We start from the raw sequence: 18,029 nt of genomic DNA, 5'->3' as shown, positions 1-18,029 counted from the left end.
TAACTTAGAGGTTTAAAACATCATTCTATCATATTTGTGTATTCGAAAAAATATCTTAATTTAAATACTTAATTATCACAATTATTAGCTGGCCATCATTTTCTGTTGATTAATTAGTCCAGTCATTGTTGCAGCTCTGATCTAACAACAGTAGAAAACGTACGATATTTTGCTTAAAACTAATAAACCTATCTTCACCATAACTCATTCTGTGTTTTTAAAGTGACTATTTCTTTTGGGCATCTATTGGATCTTTGCAGGGAGAAAAAATGGAAAAAATGACACCTCAGGAGGTCCTCTTCAGAACTTTAGAAGATTTGGGAGCTGAGGACTTTGAAAAATTCAAGTGGTTCCTGCAGGGGGCACTAGAGGGCCTCCCAGCAATCCCAAAGAGTCGACTGGAGGATGCAAACCGCATGAAAACCATAGATCAGATGTTTCAGACCTACAGTATAAACACGATTAAAGTGACCAGGAAAGTTTTAGTGAAGATAAATCAGAATGAACTAGAGAAGAAATTATCAAACACCTCCTTCGAACCTGAAGGTAAGTCAGAATCATTATTATTCTAAAAATGGATGTAACAAAGATTGAAGTTGTAGATTACAGAGACTTTAGCAAACATGAGGTGTGTAGTTAACATTTCTCTGATCTACAAATATAGACACGTTTGTTGTGTTGCACTTTGGATTATAGAACAAGCAACAAAAAACATAACCAGCAGAGAAAGACAATTAAAGTCTCTCAGAGAACAAAAATGATGAACCAAAGGCAGACAATCCTGTTTTTCAATCCTGTCCTCATTCATTGTAACAACCCCTCATTGGTTTCATTGTTCTCTTCATTCAGAGATTCTTGCTGAGTGCCAGAGAAAACTCAAATCCAAATTACAAAAGAAGTTCCAGTCTATGTTTGAGGGGATCACTAAAGCAGGAAACCAGATCCTTCTGAATCAGATCTACACAGAGATCTACATCTTAAAGGAAGAAACTGAAGAGGTCAATTATCAACATGAGGTCAGACAGATTGAAACAGCATCCAGGAAACCAGACAGACCGGAAACAACAATCAGACAAGAAGACATATTCAAAGCCTCACCTGGAAGAGATGAACAAATCAGAAGAGTGCTGACAAAGGGAGTAGCTGGCATTGGGAAAACAGTCTTAACACAGAAGTTCGCTCTGGACTGGGCTGAAGACAAAACCAACCAGGACATCCACTTCACATTTCCATTCACTTTCAGAGAGCTGAATGTGCTGAAAGAGAAAAAGTTCAGCTTGGTGGAACTTGTTCATCATTTCTTTTCTGAAACCAAAGCAGCAGGAATCCACAGATTTGAAGAGTTCCACGTTGCGTTGATCTTTGACGGTTTGGATGAGTGTCGACTTCCTCTGGACTTCCAAAACACTGACATCCTGACTGATGTCACAGAGTCCACCTCAGTGGATGTGCTGCTGACAAACCTCATCAGGGGGAAACTGCTTCCCTCTGCTCGCCTCTGGATAACCACACGACCTGCAGCAGCCAATCAGATCCCTGTTGACTGTGTTGACATGGTGACAGAGGTCAGAGGGTTCACTGACCCTCAGAAGGAGGACTACTTCAGAAAGAGATTCAGAGATGAGGAGCAGGCCAGCAGGATCATCTCCCACATCAAGACATCACGAAGCCTCCACATCATGTGCCACATCCCAGTCTTCTGCTGGATCTCTGCTAAAGTTCTGAAGAAGCTGATGAAAACCAGAGAGGGAGGAGAGCTGCCCAAGACCCTGACTGAGATGTACATCCACTTCCTGGTGGTTCAGTCCAAACGGACAAACGTCAAGTATCATGGTAAATCTGAGAGAGATCCACACTGGAGTCCAGAGAGCAGGAAGATGATTGAGTCTCTGGGAAAACTGGCCTTTGATCAGCTGCAGAAAGGAAACCTGATCTTCTATGACTCAGACCTGACAGAGTGTGGCATCGATGTCAGAGAAGCCTCAGTGTACTCAGGAGTGTTCACACAGGTCTTTAGAGAGGAGAGTGAACTGTACGAGGACAGGGTGTTCTGCTTCGTCCATCTGAGTGTTCAGGAGTTTCTGGCTGCTCTTCATGTCCATCTGACCTTCATCAAGTCTGGAGTCAATCTGATGGCAGAAGCAAGATGGTGGTCCAAAGTCTTCAGAGACAAACCTAAACTAAAACATCTCTACCAGAGTGCTGTAGACAAGGCCTTACAGAGTCCAAATGGACACCTGGACTTGTTCCTCCGCTTCCTCCTGGGTCTTTCTCTGGTGACCAATCAGAACCTCCTACGAGGTCTGCTGACACAGACAGGAAGCAGCTCAGAGACCAATCAGAAAACAGTCCAGTACATCAAGAAGAAGCTTAGGAAGAATCTGTCTGCAGAGAGAAGCATCAACCTGTTCCACTGTCTGAATGAACTGAATGACCATTCTCTAGTTGAAGAGATCCAACAGTCCCTGAGATCAGGAAGTCTCTCCACAGATAAACTGTCTCCTGCTCAGTGGTCAGCTCTGGTCTTCATCTTACTGTCATCAGAAACAGATCTGGACATGTTTGACCTGAAGAAATACTCTGCTTCAGAGGAGGCTCTTCTGAGGCTGCTGCCAGTGGTCAAAGCCTCCAACAAAGCTCTGTGAGTAGCTATGTGAATATCATGAAACATGTTTTCTGTAATTCAAGACAATAAAATAATTATCCGATGTTCATCTCTTTTCCCCCCAGGTTAACTGGCTGTAAGCTCTCTGAGAGAAGCTGTGAAGCTCTGTCCTCAGTCCTCAGCTCCCAGTCCTCTAGTCTGAGAGACCTGGACCTGAGTAACAACAACCTGAAGGATTCAGGAGTGAAGCTTCTGTCTGCTGGACTGAAGAGTCCACTATGTGAACTGAAAACCCTCAGGTCAGTATTCATTATCGTTCACAGTTGATATTTTAAATCCTTTCAGTTCAATTTAAACGTATCTCCATGTTCGTGAAGATGGGCAACTTCTATAGTGTTCTCCTGCTGAGATAGTGTTCTTAAACCCTGTATTTATGTTATCTCCTTAATTCCAGTCTGTCAGGCTGTCTGATCTCAGAGGAAGGCTGTTCTTCTCTGGCCTCAGCTCTGAGGTCCAACCCCTCCCATCTGAGAGACCTGGACCTGAGTAACAACGACCTGAAGGATTCAGGAGTGAACCTTCTGTCTGCTGGACTGATGAGTCCACTATGTGAACTGAAAACCCTCAGGTCAGTATTCATTACCATTCACAGTTGATATTTTAAATCCTTTCAGTTCAATTTAAACGTATCTCCATGTTCGTGAAGATGGGCAACTTCTATAGTGTTTTTCTGCTGAGATAGTGTTCTTAAACCCTGTATTTATGTTATCTCCTTAATTCCAGTCTGTCAGGCTGTCTGATCTCAGAGGAAGGCTGTTCTTCTCTGGCCTCAGCTCTGAGGTCCAACCCCTCCCATCTGAGAGACCTGGACCTGAGTAACAACGACCTGAAGGATTCAGGAGTGAACCTTCTGTCTGCTGGACTGATGAGTCCACTATGTGAACTGAAAACCCTCAGGTCAGTATTCATTACCATTCACAGTTGATATTTTAAATCCTTTAAGTTCAATTTAAACGTATCTCCATGTTTGTGTAGATGGGCAACTTGTTAGTGTTCTTAAACCCTGTATTTATGTTATCTCCTTAATTCCAGTCTGTCAGGCTGTCTGATCTCAGAAGAAGGCTGTTCTTCTCTGGCCTCAGCTCTGAGGTCCAGCTCCTCCCATCTGACAGAGCTGGACCTGAGCCACAACCATCCAGGAGACTCAGGAGTGAAGCTGCTGAAGGATCCAAGCTGCAGACTGGACACTCTTAGGTATGGACAGACAGACAGACAGACAGACAGACAGACACTCTAAGGTATGGACAGACAGGCCGTCCCATTCATTTCAGTGCAAAATTTTGTTGTCCTAGTACTTGTTACTCTGTTCAATGACAACAAAGTTGAATCTCATCTCATCAGACAGACAGACAGACAGGCAGACGGACGGACAGACAGACAGACAGACAGACAGACAGACAGACAGACAGACAGACAGACAGGCAGGCAGGCAGGCAGGCAGGCAGGCAGACAGACAGACAGACTGTCTCAGGTATGGACACAGTACAGTAAGGACAAACAAAACAATTGGCAGAAAGTAAAATGTCATACAGCAGTTTTACCATAAACTTCTTCATTTCAATACTAAAATCTAAATCAAAAGTAAAATCAGTTAGCAGTAAACATAAAAACATCATTAGGATTTTAATGAAATATAAAAAAGCTGTTCTATTGTATAGATATTGTTTGGTCCGTGGGTATTCCTTCACTGTTCCTGGTACAGCTACCACTGTAGTCCAGCTTTATTTCTCATATGCATCATAACAGAGATGCAGTCTCATTAAATCATGAACCCTCTGTTCATGTGTGAATGCAGGACAGACTGTTTATTGTTTATTGGATCCCCATTAGTTGTCACCATGGTGACAAGTATTCTTCCTGGGGTCCCTAAAAAGCAAGACAAATAACAGTGACATTCACATGCATCACGCATACACAGTACAAGTATATACATACATAGTACAAGCACCTGCACATACATACTCACACATATACACAGACACATTCAGAGATCAGTTCATTAAGAGCTGTCTCTGTACAAGTTTAAACAAAAAACTACAAAATAAGGCACTTTGCAGCTTTACAGATATCAGTCAACTGAATTTCACCTCATTTCTTTACTCAAAACAGCTTTTTTCAATTCCCTTCTAAATCCTGATTTCTTACACTTAAGAATGAAACAGTACGGAAGTCCATTCCAGTATTCAATAGCTCTCAAGGTCAAGGTCAAGGTCACGTTTATTTCTAGAGCACCTTATATACAACCAAGGTTGACCAAAGTGCTTTACATAAATGAATAACAACAAAAAATCCAATCCAATACAACATAGTTGATAACAATAAACTCACAAATAAAAATAAAAGACAATTTATTCTAATAATATATTACATGAGATGTGCAACACAACACACAGAAACAACAAAAGAGCGATCGCCTTTTGTTTTTAGCCTGCATTTAGGCTCATCCAGGTAGGACTCATTAGACCTCAGAGCTCTCGTCAGTCTGTGAACCTGTATGAGTTCGGTCAAATATGCTGGAGCCAATCCATTTAAAATTTTATAAACAAACATCAGGATCTTAAAATCTATTCTGAAATGGACAGGAAGCCAGTGTAGAGAGGCCATAACTGGGGAAATGTGTTCCCGTTTCTTTGTGCCTGTTAAAAGGCGCGCTGCAGCATTCTGTACAAGTTGTAGGCGTCGCAATGAGCGCTGGTCTAAACCTTCATACAGCGAGTTGCAAAAATCCAGTTTTGTTGCGATAAAAGCATAAATAACCTTCTCCAGGTCACTAGAAGAGAGGTACGGTTTTACCCTGGCCAGAAGTCGCAGCTGGAAAAAGGCACTTTTGACCACATAGCCGATTTGCTTGTCAAGTTTAAAATCACTGTCGAAAGTGACACCAAGGCTCCTAATGACAGAGCAGTTTTTTGAACCCAGGGAGGAGGGCAGAGCATCAGCACAGTCGCTGTAATGTTTATGACGCCCAAACACAATGACTTCTGTCTTGCTGTCATTCAGATTTAGGAAGCTGAGGCTCATCCAAGTCTTGATGTCAGTTATACAGGCAAGTAAAGATTGTACAGAGTCTTTACAATTCATTTGTATGGGGAGATAAATCTGAACATCATCAACGTAACAATGAAAAGACACATTATGTTTGCGGAGAATGGAACCAAGGGGCAACATGTACAGTGTGAACAGTAAAGGGCCTAGAATGGACCCTTGAGGCACCCCAAAAGTAAGAGGGGTCACACTAGAAGAAAAATCTCCCAAATGCACTGAGAAGCTCCTGTCAGTAAGGTAGAACTGGAGCAGCATGAGGGTAGCACCCTTGATACCAACATGATGCTCCAGGCGTGAGAGCAGGGTCCTATGATCTACCGTGTCGAATGCAGCTCTGTACAATACAGTTCTTTTCAGTGCATTTGTCCTAGGTCTAGGTAGTCTGAAATGACAGCTTAAGGCCTGTCTGGTATCATAATCATGTGTGATCTTGGTAGGTACTAATAGAGAAAACAGGCTGCTGGGTTTACGCAAAGTACAAATATTATTCAAATACAAAATAAGACTGCAAGCCAATCTCTCCTCTACTTTCATCCAGGAGAGTTTATCATGCATAGCATTTACATTATTCCTAATAGAACAGTGAAGTGCCAGTCGTTCGGCTCTATTCTGAGCGAGCTGGAGTATAGCAAGTTCTTTTTTTGAGGTGCCAGACCATTTGGCAGACTAATGATTGAATAACAAGTTTGTCAGTTAAAAAACATGCACATTTTCTAATGTTTGAAATACTTTTACTAATTTTACTAACTATATTCTTTATATGTATAGACCAAGTTAATGTTTCATCTATAGTAATGCCCAGCAATTTGGCTTCTCTAACTTGCTCAATAGCTGCACCATGTAATGAGAGGACCAACTTCTGCTCAGACCAAAGTTAGTAGTTAGACCCAAGTACCATACATTTTGTTTTAGAAATATTCAACTTCAACTTGTTTGCTGTAACCCAATCAGATATCAATGTTAGCTCATATTGAAGTGTCCTATTAACTTGTTCAGTACTGCTGGCAGATGTAAAGATGGTTGTATCATCCGCGTACATTACTGTACCTGCATTTCTCAATACATATGGCATATCATTTACAAAAATAGAATAGAGGAGAGGTCTGAGGCAGCTCCCCTGGGGAATACTACACTGAAGCGTCTCTATATCTGAAAAAGCACCATTAAACTTAACACACTGTCTCCTGTCAGTCATATAACTTATCATACAATTAATCACAGAGTTTTTCAAACCATAGGCTGAAAGCTTCAAGAGTAACAGTTCATGGTCAATCAGATCAAAAGCTGCACTGAAGTCCAAAAATACAACACCTACAACTGACTTCCTGTCTATCTGTGTAAGCAGGTCATCAGTAAGACATGTAAGAGCAGTGCTAGTGGAGTAGCCTTCCTTATATGCATGCTGGAAATCAGAGTTCATATTATTTACTTCAAAGTCGTGCTGAATTTGCTTAACCCATTAAGGCCTAAAGTGCCTGGAAAAAAATGCCTGGAAGACCTATGGGCGATTTTCAAATGACCCCCTAAAACCTGAAGTTTTTCTGGAAATTCAACACATACTAAATAATAGATTTTTCAGCCTCTGTAGCAGATACAAATTAAATTCAAAAAGTATTTGAGAGCTTATACCCGTGGCTTTCATACGAAGTTGAGTTTATTTGTCCAAACCTTCAATACATTTTTTTTAAAAATCAACAAACTCAGCAAATGTTTTGCAAAAAATTGACTGAATAAAAAATCCTATGCATAATACTAATACATGCCCATTAGCAAGATGCAAACATGATATGACCACTGGAAGAACAAGACATAGTTCTCATTAGCCTACTCTAATAAAAAAAAAAATATCATAGTAATAAAAAAAAAAAAATAATAATAATAATAATACATTTTATATATTGCACTTTTCAGGGTACTCAACGACGCATAAAGTAATATAAGACATAAACAGTCATGATTTCTTATATCATCATCACAATCAATTAGCCTATTATTATTATTATTATTATTATTAATATATTATTAATAATATTATTATTATCTCCAGATGGCCACAAATCTGACTGTTCTTTGGTGAAAATATGTCGTCTAAAAACATATTCCTCATCAATAAATGCCGGTCGATTGGTTCCGAGGGTTCAAAGTCCGGATCAGCAATTAAATGATCGGCGCTGTTTTCATCTAGATCTCTCACTTCCTGCTGAGCTAAAGTCGTCCTCCGCCATGATTTCAAAGTTCTGGAAAAGTCCCATGATGCATTGCGACACTCCCGCATGTATTCTGATCATGATTCTGATGCATGGCCAAGAGACCGAAAATAGGTGGAAAAAAAAACAAATACTACAAAATGACATATCTGCTGTCCCGGCCTTAATGGTAGAGTGACGCAACAGCGCTCCCGGCTTGAATGGTAGAAATGCGATAATGCTTTCCCGGCGTCAATGGGTTAAACATGATTCCCTCTAACAGTTTGCTTAGTACAGGTAACACACTTATTGGCCTGCAGTTATGCCCTGTAAGTGGCTCCCTGCTGTTTTTTGGCAGAGGAGTGACTTTTGCAATCTTCCATAGATTTGGATAAATAGATTCTTTAAAACATAAATTGAAAATATGACATAATTACTTTTGCTGCAAGCTTTAGAAGTTTGCCATCTAAATTATCCAACCCACAAGGTTTGTCACACTTCATTGTAAGAAGAAGTTTTTCGACATCTATCTCTCTAAGAGTTTAAAATTCAAAGCAACAATCTTTATTAACCATAATGTGATTTATTATATTAGCTATAGATGGCCTGTAACATCCCGGCAACAGCTGATCCCTAATAGAATTAACTTTTTGTAAAAAATATTTGTTTAAATAGTTAGCTATATCTAATATATACATTTTACACATTTCACACAATGGGCCCTCTCAATGGCCATAGCACTGGCATCTAGGTTCAGCTTCTCAGAGATAAGTTTCTGGACATGATTCTCTGTGTCCTACCATTTCTCACGGAAAGATTCTTTCAAACCATCAAAAATTAGTTTGTTCCTTCTGGATTGGTTCTCAAGGTAGTCGGCTTTAGACTCAAGTGTGACAAGACAGCCACAAATCTTACAAAAGCCATTCTCCAGAGTGTTGTGATCCATTGAGAGCTTGGGCACCTTGATTTTAACTTCATCAACGTCCTTCTGAGTGTAGTGGATGCTGTCCTTAAGCTCCTGGATATTCCTATTCATAGCATTCAGTCTCTCATTAGTGGAGTCCATAATCATTTTAACAAACTTGTTGAAAGTGTCAGCTTGTCTATCAAGAATGTCCACAAAATGGGATTTCTGTTGTTCTAGTGACTGGGCAATGAGCTTTTTCACTATAACACATGGGCACAAAAAGGTATCACACATCTCCGCCATCTTTTTAACAATAATCAGTTTATAGATTTTAAGGACCTCATACAGAACCACGGGATTGACAGACATCAATTTTTAAATTACTCAAAACTTAAATCCATACTCAAATCAAAAATAGACATAAATGACAACCCACTTGAACCTTCTGAAATAATTCACAACATAATCCTATTTACAAATTTAACTTCAACTTCCAAACTATACAGACTATTATTAGCTTCAGATGACTCAATAACACTCCCAATAGACCACTGGAACACTGACCTGAACATCTCTCCTTCATCAGACTTTTGGATAGACATAAATAAAAATATATTTGCCATGACATCCAATACAAACCTTCAGCTAATCCAATACAAAACCATTCATCGAATACACATCACACAATACAAAATGCACAAAATGGGATTAGCAACCACAGACATCTGCACACAATGCACAACAGGAACAACAGATAACTACCTTCACGCACTCTGGGCTTGTCAACCGGTTTACTCTTTTGGGAACTCTGTCACAGAAAACCTCTCCTCCATATTGGACTGCAGAATCCCTTCATCCCCACAGCTCTGCTTACTAGGAGACACGTCAGTAATCACCATACCCAACAAATACAAGAACAGCTTGCTCATTTCTCTGACTGTCGCTAAGAAAACAATTCTCCTAAACTGGAAATCAAAAAACTCAATAAACATCAATCACTGGATCAACCTTCTCTTGGAACACATCTCTATGGAAAAAATCACTGGCCACAATAACAACAAAATAAGAGCTTTCACAGATAGATGGTCCCCATTCCTCTCCTCTCTGGGCCGGGAACTACACCGGTGCCGCGCACATTCTTATATAAAGAGGGGGAAAAAAAGAGAATAGAATAGAAAAAAGGAAAAAGAAAAGAAAGAAGAAGGGAGAAAAAAAACACAATTTCAAACGCACACACACACACACACACACACACACACATTTGTCTACGTATGTACGCATGTATATATATATCAATATATCAATATATTATTTGTTTATTTACTTATTTATTATTATTATTATTTTTCTTTTCCCATTTATTTCATTTTTATTTATTCATGTGTGTGTGGAAGTGTGTATATATGCATATATTTTCTTTCTTCCTTGGTTTCTTGTTATTCGGATTTAAATATCTTACTTTTTATTTATTTATTTATTTATTTTACATTTTTTTGCTCTTCCTACATTACCATTACAATTAACTTAATTACTATATCATCATCATTATTTTCATTACTACTGTGACTATGATTGTAATACTTATTAATATTATCCTCATTTTGTTAATTGTATTTATTGATTTTATCAATACGAATAAGCTTACGACTAAATATTATGATTATGATAGTTAACTCCGTTGTTGCTATTATATATTACTACCATATCATCAACATAACTAAAGTTCCTTATCCTATTCAATTATCATATCACCATAAATATAGTTATTATTATCTTATTTGCCTATTATGCAATCATCACAACTATAGCTTCTTATCTTACCTACCTAATTATTATTATTATAATTATTAATATTCTCTTCTAACAACACTCATGATGACGCCTTTGCGACAGGGTACGGGGGTGTGGGGGGAGGGGTGATTAGCCGGGTTGAAGGTGGGGGCTCCAGGTCGGTTCTCTTGGGGCATGGCGGGGCCTCGGATGGAGGCAGGTGAGAAGGACTCTTTCAAACAAAACAAAAAATAATAATAATTAAAAAAAATAATAATAATTTTAAAAAAAAATAATAATAATAAAACCAAATAAACCCACTCCTCAGCGGGCAGACCTCCTCCCATGGGTCTGGAAGTTGCCCACACCAGGAAGTGCCACAGCAAGATTGGCAACGGGCCAGTAGCTTCCTCCGGGTTCAGCTGCGGCCCAAGGCACAAAAAAAAAAAACAAAAAAAAAAATTAAAAAGGGAAAAAATAGGAGCTCTTGTTTTGTGTTACCTGCCTCCCGCTGGGACGCCCGGCGGTGCTGCTTGGGGCCGGTCTGGGGGTCCCCTGGCCTGCCCCCCTGATGCTCTGGTCTGGCGTATGTTGTTGTCGTGGCTATCATTGTCATGATGTGTTGGTTTATGTTGGGTCAATTATGTGTTTGATCTCGCACATCTTGTTATTGTGTAAGATGTTGTTCTGTATCGCATCAAACTATATTGTGTGGTGATGTCTCCCATCCCCCTGTGTTATTATATATTATATTATATATTGTTTATATTTATTTTGTAGGTATGTATGTATGTGGGTATATATATATATATATATATATATATATATATATATATATATATATATATATATATAATTATTATTACTTTTAAAAACATTTTAATCTTTTTATTTTTATTTTATTTATTTAATTAGTTATTTTAGTTATTCTTGTTTATTTGTTTTCTCTCTTCCTTTCCTCTTCCCTCTCTTCTCGCATTAGTGCTTCTTGCTTTGTTTGCCTATTTATTTTCATTGTGTTATGCATATAAGTGAGCCATGTTATATATATTTATATATATGTTGTAGCATCTGCCCCTCATCCACATACACACAGGCACATACAGCTGTGATGCCTCTGTGCAAATCGTTTATCATTTATGTTTTTCTTTGTTGTTGTCTGTTTGTATGTCTGCTGTCTCTACTTGTGGTCCACATGGTGTAGTGTATTTGTCTCTCATGTCACCTTGTTTGTTACATCATTTCACTAATAAAAAAAGAAAAAGAAAAAGGAAATTAGCTTTTTGACAGCATCCATATTGATAATGTCAGACTCATATTCTGGTTAGTTGGATGGCAGAATGAACTATCTCTTCCAGTCGCCTCGCAGTTACCTTTATCCTTTCTGCCCCCACATCACATTATCTTTTTGAAGAGTTTCAGCCTGTTTCTCTGCCACACTGACAAACTGAGGAGCTCTGCTTCATGTTGAACAGCAGTTAGGACTCATGTTGGATAGAAAATCATTGTGACTGTGTTTCTTCCTCCAGGGTGGACCATTGTGGAGAGAGGTGGTTAAAACCTGGTCCGTGGAGGTGTAAGTGTGGATTACATTTGACTAATGAAGACAAAACAGCTTTAAATACAAAGTTAATAGTTGTGATATTTATCAACATGTGTCATCATTAAACTTTATAGAAATGAACAACATGAGGACACAAAGAAGGAATAAACCCTTCAGATGTGTCTGATGATAAACTGCTGCTGTGTTGTGTCTTTTTCTCTCCATCAGATTTCTGTCAACTCACACTGGACACAAACACAGTATACAGAAAACTCAAACTGTCTGAGGACAACAGGAAGGTGACATGTCTTATAGAGGATCAGTCATATCCTGATCATCCAGAGAGATTTGACTACTATCGTCAGCTGCTGTGTAGAGATGGTCTGACTGGTCGCTGTTACTGGGAGGTCGAGAGGAGAGGAGATGTTGATGTAGCAGTGAGTTACAGAAGAATCAGCAGGAAAGGATTGAGTAACTGTTGGTTTGGAGGAAATGATCAGTCCTGGAGTCTGTGGTGCTCTGATGTTGGTTACACTGTCTGGCACAATGACAGAGAAACATTCCTCTCCTCCTCCTCCTCCTCCCCCTTCTCCTCCTCCTCCTCCTCCTCCTCCTCCTCCTCCTCCTCCTCCTCTGGTAGAATAGGAGTGTATGTGGACTGTCCTGCTGGCTCTCTGTCCTTCTACAGGGTCTCCTCTGACTCACTGATCCACCTCCACACCTTCAACACCACATTCACTCAACCTCTTTATCCTGGGTTCTGGTTTAGGTCCTCTGACTCCTCAGTGTCTCTGTGTGGTCTGTAGGACGGAGACGACTTCCTGTCCTGTGGTCTGAATGTTGGATGAAGCTTCACTTTGTTTATTATTTGATTCTCTGATTGTTTCTTAAATGTCTCAAATGTTTTCTTCTTATAAACGGTGAAATGATCTCAGGGCTGAACTCTGATTTTCTCTTGAATCAAGTTTTTTTTGGAGCAGCGTCTTGTAGCTGCTAATGTCTGTCGTGATTGATCTCAATAAAGGTTTAAAGACTCACGAGAACAGCAGCTTCTAACAAATGTAAATCTGATTCTGTTTTAAAGAGGAATAAAGACATTACCTTCACAATCCAGAGTCATTTTCTTATTTGAAAACCAGATGTCATCTTATGTTTATCTTCAGGATTTTCTGATTTATGAAATGATAAAAGTCAAAAACTTTAAATCAAATTTGTCAACAAAATAAATTAATAACAGTGAAATTTGATTTCTCCAATATTCAGATTTATGTCCTGGAAATATAAACACAATATTTATTTGAATATATTTAATTTCACACCTCATCTGCATATTTAAACATCACATTTCAGAAAACTTTAAAGACACAAAATAATTGTTTGTAAGTCAGTAATCAGCTGGATGGAGACAGCAGCAGCCAAAACCAATAATAATAACAACAGTAATAAAAAATAAATAAATGAATCTTTGCGCGATTAAATTTAACAAATTAATATTTTTTTAATGTTGGCATTAATTTATTGATGATGCAACATACTGTTAATTTTTCATTTGTTTCAATTTTAGATGTATTTATTTTTAAATTAAATGCATTAAAATGAATCTAATTAAATAAATAAAAGACAATTATATGAAAATAATTTGGTCAAATAAATATATATATATATATATATATATATATATATATATATATACACTCACACAATATTTTATTGCACAATTAAACTATCATACAATGTAACATTCTGGGTTCCTTTTGTGTACAATGAGATATTGTTTGAACAAAAAAAAGGTTGGAATTGTTCCATTGTTCATCGTTATAAATTGATCATTTTATTATTAATTTGACACAGGGGCATCTAATTCACATTTTGAAATACTTTCAAATGTGCTTTGATTGCGACGTTAACGTCCAAATCCACCAAAACCGGAACAGGTGTCAGTTAATTCTGTTGATTGCTTTGATCTTTGATGTGATTACAGTTACACACACACACACACACACACACACACACACACACACACACGCGTGTAAGCACGCACACTCCTCACACATGCATACACATGCTTCAAACGCACACACACACACACACAGTAACTTTATGTGATTTTAATTACACACACATTTACATTTAGCAGACGCTTTTATCCAAAGCGACTTACAGGAAGAGTAAAAACAAACAAACACACACACACACACACACACACACACACACACACACATATTTTGAGGTTAAAGGGCATAGTTTTAAATCTCTGAAGAATATCATCATAGTGTATACACACCGGCAGTAGCCCCCGTGGCCCTTTCAGAATTTCCCCAGAGGAAATTTTCTAGTTTTGACTTTTATCTCATAATTTTGACCTTTTTTTAAAAATCTCATTATGACTTTTTATTTCATAATTATGACTTTTTATCTCATCATTTTGACTTTTATCTCATCATTTTGACTTTTTTTTAATCTCATTATGACTTTTTATCTCATAATTTCGACTATCTCATTATTTTGACTTTTTTTTATCTCATAATTTTGACTTTTTGTCTCATTATTATGACTTTTTGTCTCATAATATTTATTTTTTAATCTCCTAATAATGACTTTTAATCTCATAATTTCGATTTTTTATCTCATAATGTCGACCTTTTTTTTAAATCTCATTATGACTTTTTATTTCATAATTATGACTTTTTATCTCATCATTTTGACTTTTATCTCATCATTTTGACTTTTTTTTAATCTCATTATGACTTTTTATCTCATAATTTCGACTATCTCATTATTTTGACTTTTTTTTATCTCATAATTTTGACTTTTTGTCTCATTATTATGACTTTTTGTCTCATAATATTTATTTTTTAATCTCCTAATAATGACTTTTAATCTCATAATTTCGATTTTTTATCTCATAATGTCGACCTTTTTTTTAAATCTCATTATGACTTTTTATTTCATAATTATGACTTTTTATCTCATCATTTTGACTTTTATCTCATCATTTTGACTTTTTTTTTATCTCATTATGACTTTTTATCTCATAATTTTGACTATTTATCTCATTATTTTGACTTTTTTTTATCTCATAATTTTGACTTTTTGTCTCATTATTATGACTTTTTGTCTCATAATATTTATTTTTTAATCTCATAATAATGACTTTTAATCTCATAATTTCGATTTTTTATCTCATAATGTCGACCTTTTTTTTAAATCTCATTATGACTTTTTATTTCATAATTATGACTTTTTATCTCATCATTTTGACTTTTATCTCATCATTTTGACTTTTTATCTCATTATGACTTTTTATCTCATAATTTCGACTATTTATCTCATTATTTTGACTTTTTTTATCTCATAATTTTGACTTTTTATCTCTTAATTTCGACTTTTTATCTCATAATTTTGACTTTTTATCTCATTATTATGACTTTTTGTCTCATAATATTTATTTTTTAATCTCATAATAATGACTTTTAATCTCATAATTTCGATTTTTTTATCTGATAATATTGATTTTTTTTAATCTCTTAATTTCGACTTTTTGTCTCATAATTTTGAGTTTTATCTCATAATTTTGACTTTTTATCTCATTATGACTTTTTATGTCATAATTTCGACTTTTTATCTCATTATTTTGACTTTTTTTTATCTCTTAATTTCCACTTTTTATCTCATAATGTCGACCTTTTATGTCATATTTATCACTTTTTATCTCATAGTTAAGACTTTTAAAAAAAAAAAAATCTCATAATTATGACATTCTATCTCATTAATTCTTCCTAAGTTTGATGTTTTTCTTCCATAAATAGATTCCATCAGTAATAAAAAAACCAAAACACACCGTAGTTATTCTAACAACCAATCAGCGAGCAGCAACATGGTTTCCCTCCCAGCCAATGGGAAGAGGCGGAGCTGTGACGTAGCGCTGTCAGCTGTTCTTGTTTTGCATCAGTTCTTGTCTTCTTCTCCTCAGCAGGTCTGAAGGATCCAGATCTCTATTAATTAAAAGCCTCAGAGGAGCCGGAGCCTCTTCACCTGCAGCGGACCGAGCCGCCTCCTCTCCCCGGGCTCAGCCTCTCTCCGTCCGGGTACTTTTCTTCTAGATTGGAGGTAAATCTTCCGCCGACATCGAGCGGAGAGGTTCAGCCGATCCCAGGCCTCCGATCCAGGGCGGAGGGACGGGAGGAGGTCGCTGGGGATCGGTATGGAGCCCGGAGAGGGATCCGACGGGCCTGGCGGGCCGGACGGACCCGGGACCCGGTTCGGGTGCGCCTCCTTCAACCAAGACTCCACGTAAGCAAAATAATAGTCAGTTAAAGCAGATAATGAGTGGAAACTCTACCTGTAAACCAGGGGTCTCAAGATCAACTCACCTGGGGGCCGCTGGAGGCCCTATCAACCCGACCGAAATAAGACACAAAATGACTCAAAAAACACACAAAATGACAGGAAAAAAACTAAATGACTTAAAAAAGACACAAAATTACTAGAAAAAATACAAAAAATGACAGAAAAAAAACTAAATTACTTAAAAAGACACAAAATTACTAGAAAAAAGACACAAAATTACTAGAAAAAAGACACAAAATTACTAAAACAAAAAGACACAAAATGACAGAAAAAAAACTAAATTACTTAAAAAGACACAAAATTACTAGAAAAAATACACAAAATGACAGAAAAAAAACTAAATTACTTAAAAAAGACACAAAATTACTAGAAAAAAGACACAAAATGACTAAAAAAAAAAATACACAAAATGACAGAAAAAAAACTAAATTACTTAAAAAAGACACAAAATTACTAGAAAAATACACAAAAAGACAGAAAAAAAAACTAAATTACTTAAAAAAGACACAAAATTAAAAAAAAAAAAATACACAAAATGACAGAAAAAAAACTCAATTACTTAAAAAAGACACAAAATTACTAGAAAAAATACACAAAAAGACAGAAAAAAAAACTAAATTACTTAAAAAAGACACAAAATTACTAGGAAAAACACACAAAATGACAGAAAAAAAACTAAATTACTTAAAAAAGACACAAAATTACTAGAAAAAATACACAAAATGACAGAAAAAAAACTCAATTACTTAAAAAAGACACAAAATTACTAGAAAAAATACACAAAAAGACAGAAAAAAAAACTAAATTACTTAAAAAAGACACAAAATTACTAGGAAAAACACACAAAATGACAGAAAAAAAACTAAATTACTTAAAAAAGACACAAAATTACTAGAAAAAATACACAAAATGACAGAAAAAAAAACTAAATTACTTAAAAAAGACACAAAATTACTAGAAAAAATACACAAAATGACAGAAAAAAAAACTAAATTACTTAAAAAAGACACAAAATTACTAGGAAAAACACACAAAATGACAGAAAAAAAACTAAATTACTTAAAAAAGACACAAAATTACTAGAAAAAATACACAAAATGACAGAAAAAAAACTCAATTACTTAAAAAAGACACAAAATTACTAGAAAAAATACACAAAAAGACAGAAAAAAAAACTAAATTACTTAAAAAAGACACAAAATTACTAGGAAAAACACACAAAATGACAGAAAAAAAACTAAATTACTTAAAAAAGACACAAAATTACTAGAAAAAATACACAAAATGACAGAAAAAAAAACTAAATTACTTAAAAAAGACACAAAATTACTAGAAAAAATACACAAAATGACAGAAAAAAAAACTAAATTACTTAAAAAAGACACAAAATTACTAGAAAAAATACACAAAAAGACAGAAAAAAAACTAAATTACTTAAAAAAGACACAAAATTACTAGAAAAAATACACAAAAAGACAGAAAAAAAAACCTAAATTACTTAAAAAAAGACACAAAATTACTAAAAAAAAAAAGACACAAAATTACAAAAAAAGACACAAAATG

At 36.2% G+C, this 18,029-nt stretch overlaps 1 protein-coding gene and 1 pseudogene across 2 annotated transcripts in view; both read left to right on the top strand.

Moving 5' to 3' along the window:
• The first annotated feature begins 278 nt into the window (after positions 1-278).
• On the top strand, positions 279-13,267 carry LOC131983637 (NLR family CARD domain-containing protein 3-like; annotated as a pseudogene).
• A 2,635-nt stretch (positions 13,268-15,902) lies between these two features.
• Positions 15,903-18,029, top strand: part of wipi1 (WD repeat domain, phosphoinositide interacting 1) — a 34,472-nt gene continuing 32,345 nt past the window's right edge. For both annotated transcript variants that reach the window (XM_059347920.1, XM_059347919.1), the window contains exon 1: positions 15,903-16,409. In XM_059347920.1, the coding sequence (XP_059203903.1) occupies positions 16,321-16,409 (89 nt within the window). In that variant the 5' untranslated portion in view covers positions 15,903-16,320. The remainder of the gene's footprint in view (positions 16,410-18,029) is intronic.

The sequence above is a fragment of the Centropristis striata genome, chromosome 13 (assembly GCF_030273125.1).
Source record: "Centropristis striata isolate RG_2023a ecotype Rhode Island chromosome 13, C.striata_1.0, whole genome shotgun sequence".
In the NCBI taxonomy this organism is placed as follows: Eukaryota; Metazoa; Chordata; class Actinopteri; order Perciformes; family Serranidae; genus Centropristis; species Centropristis striata.
This window is presented reverse-complemented; position numbering and strand designations above follow the sequence as displayed.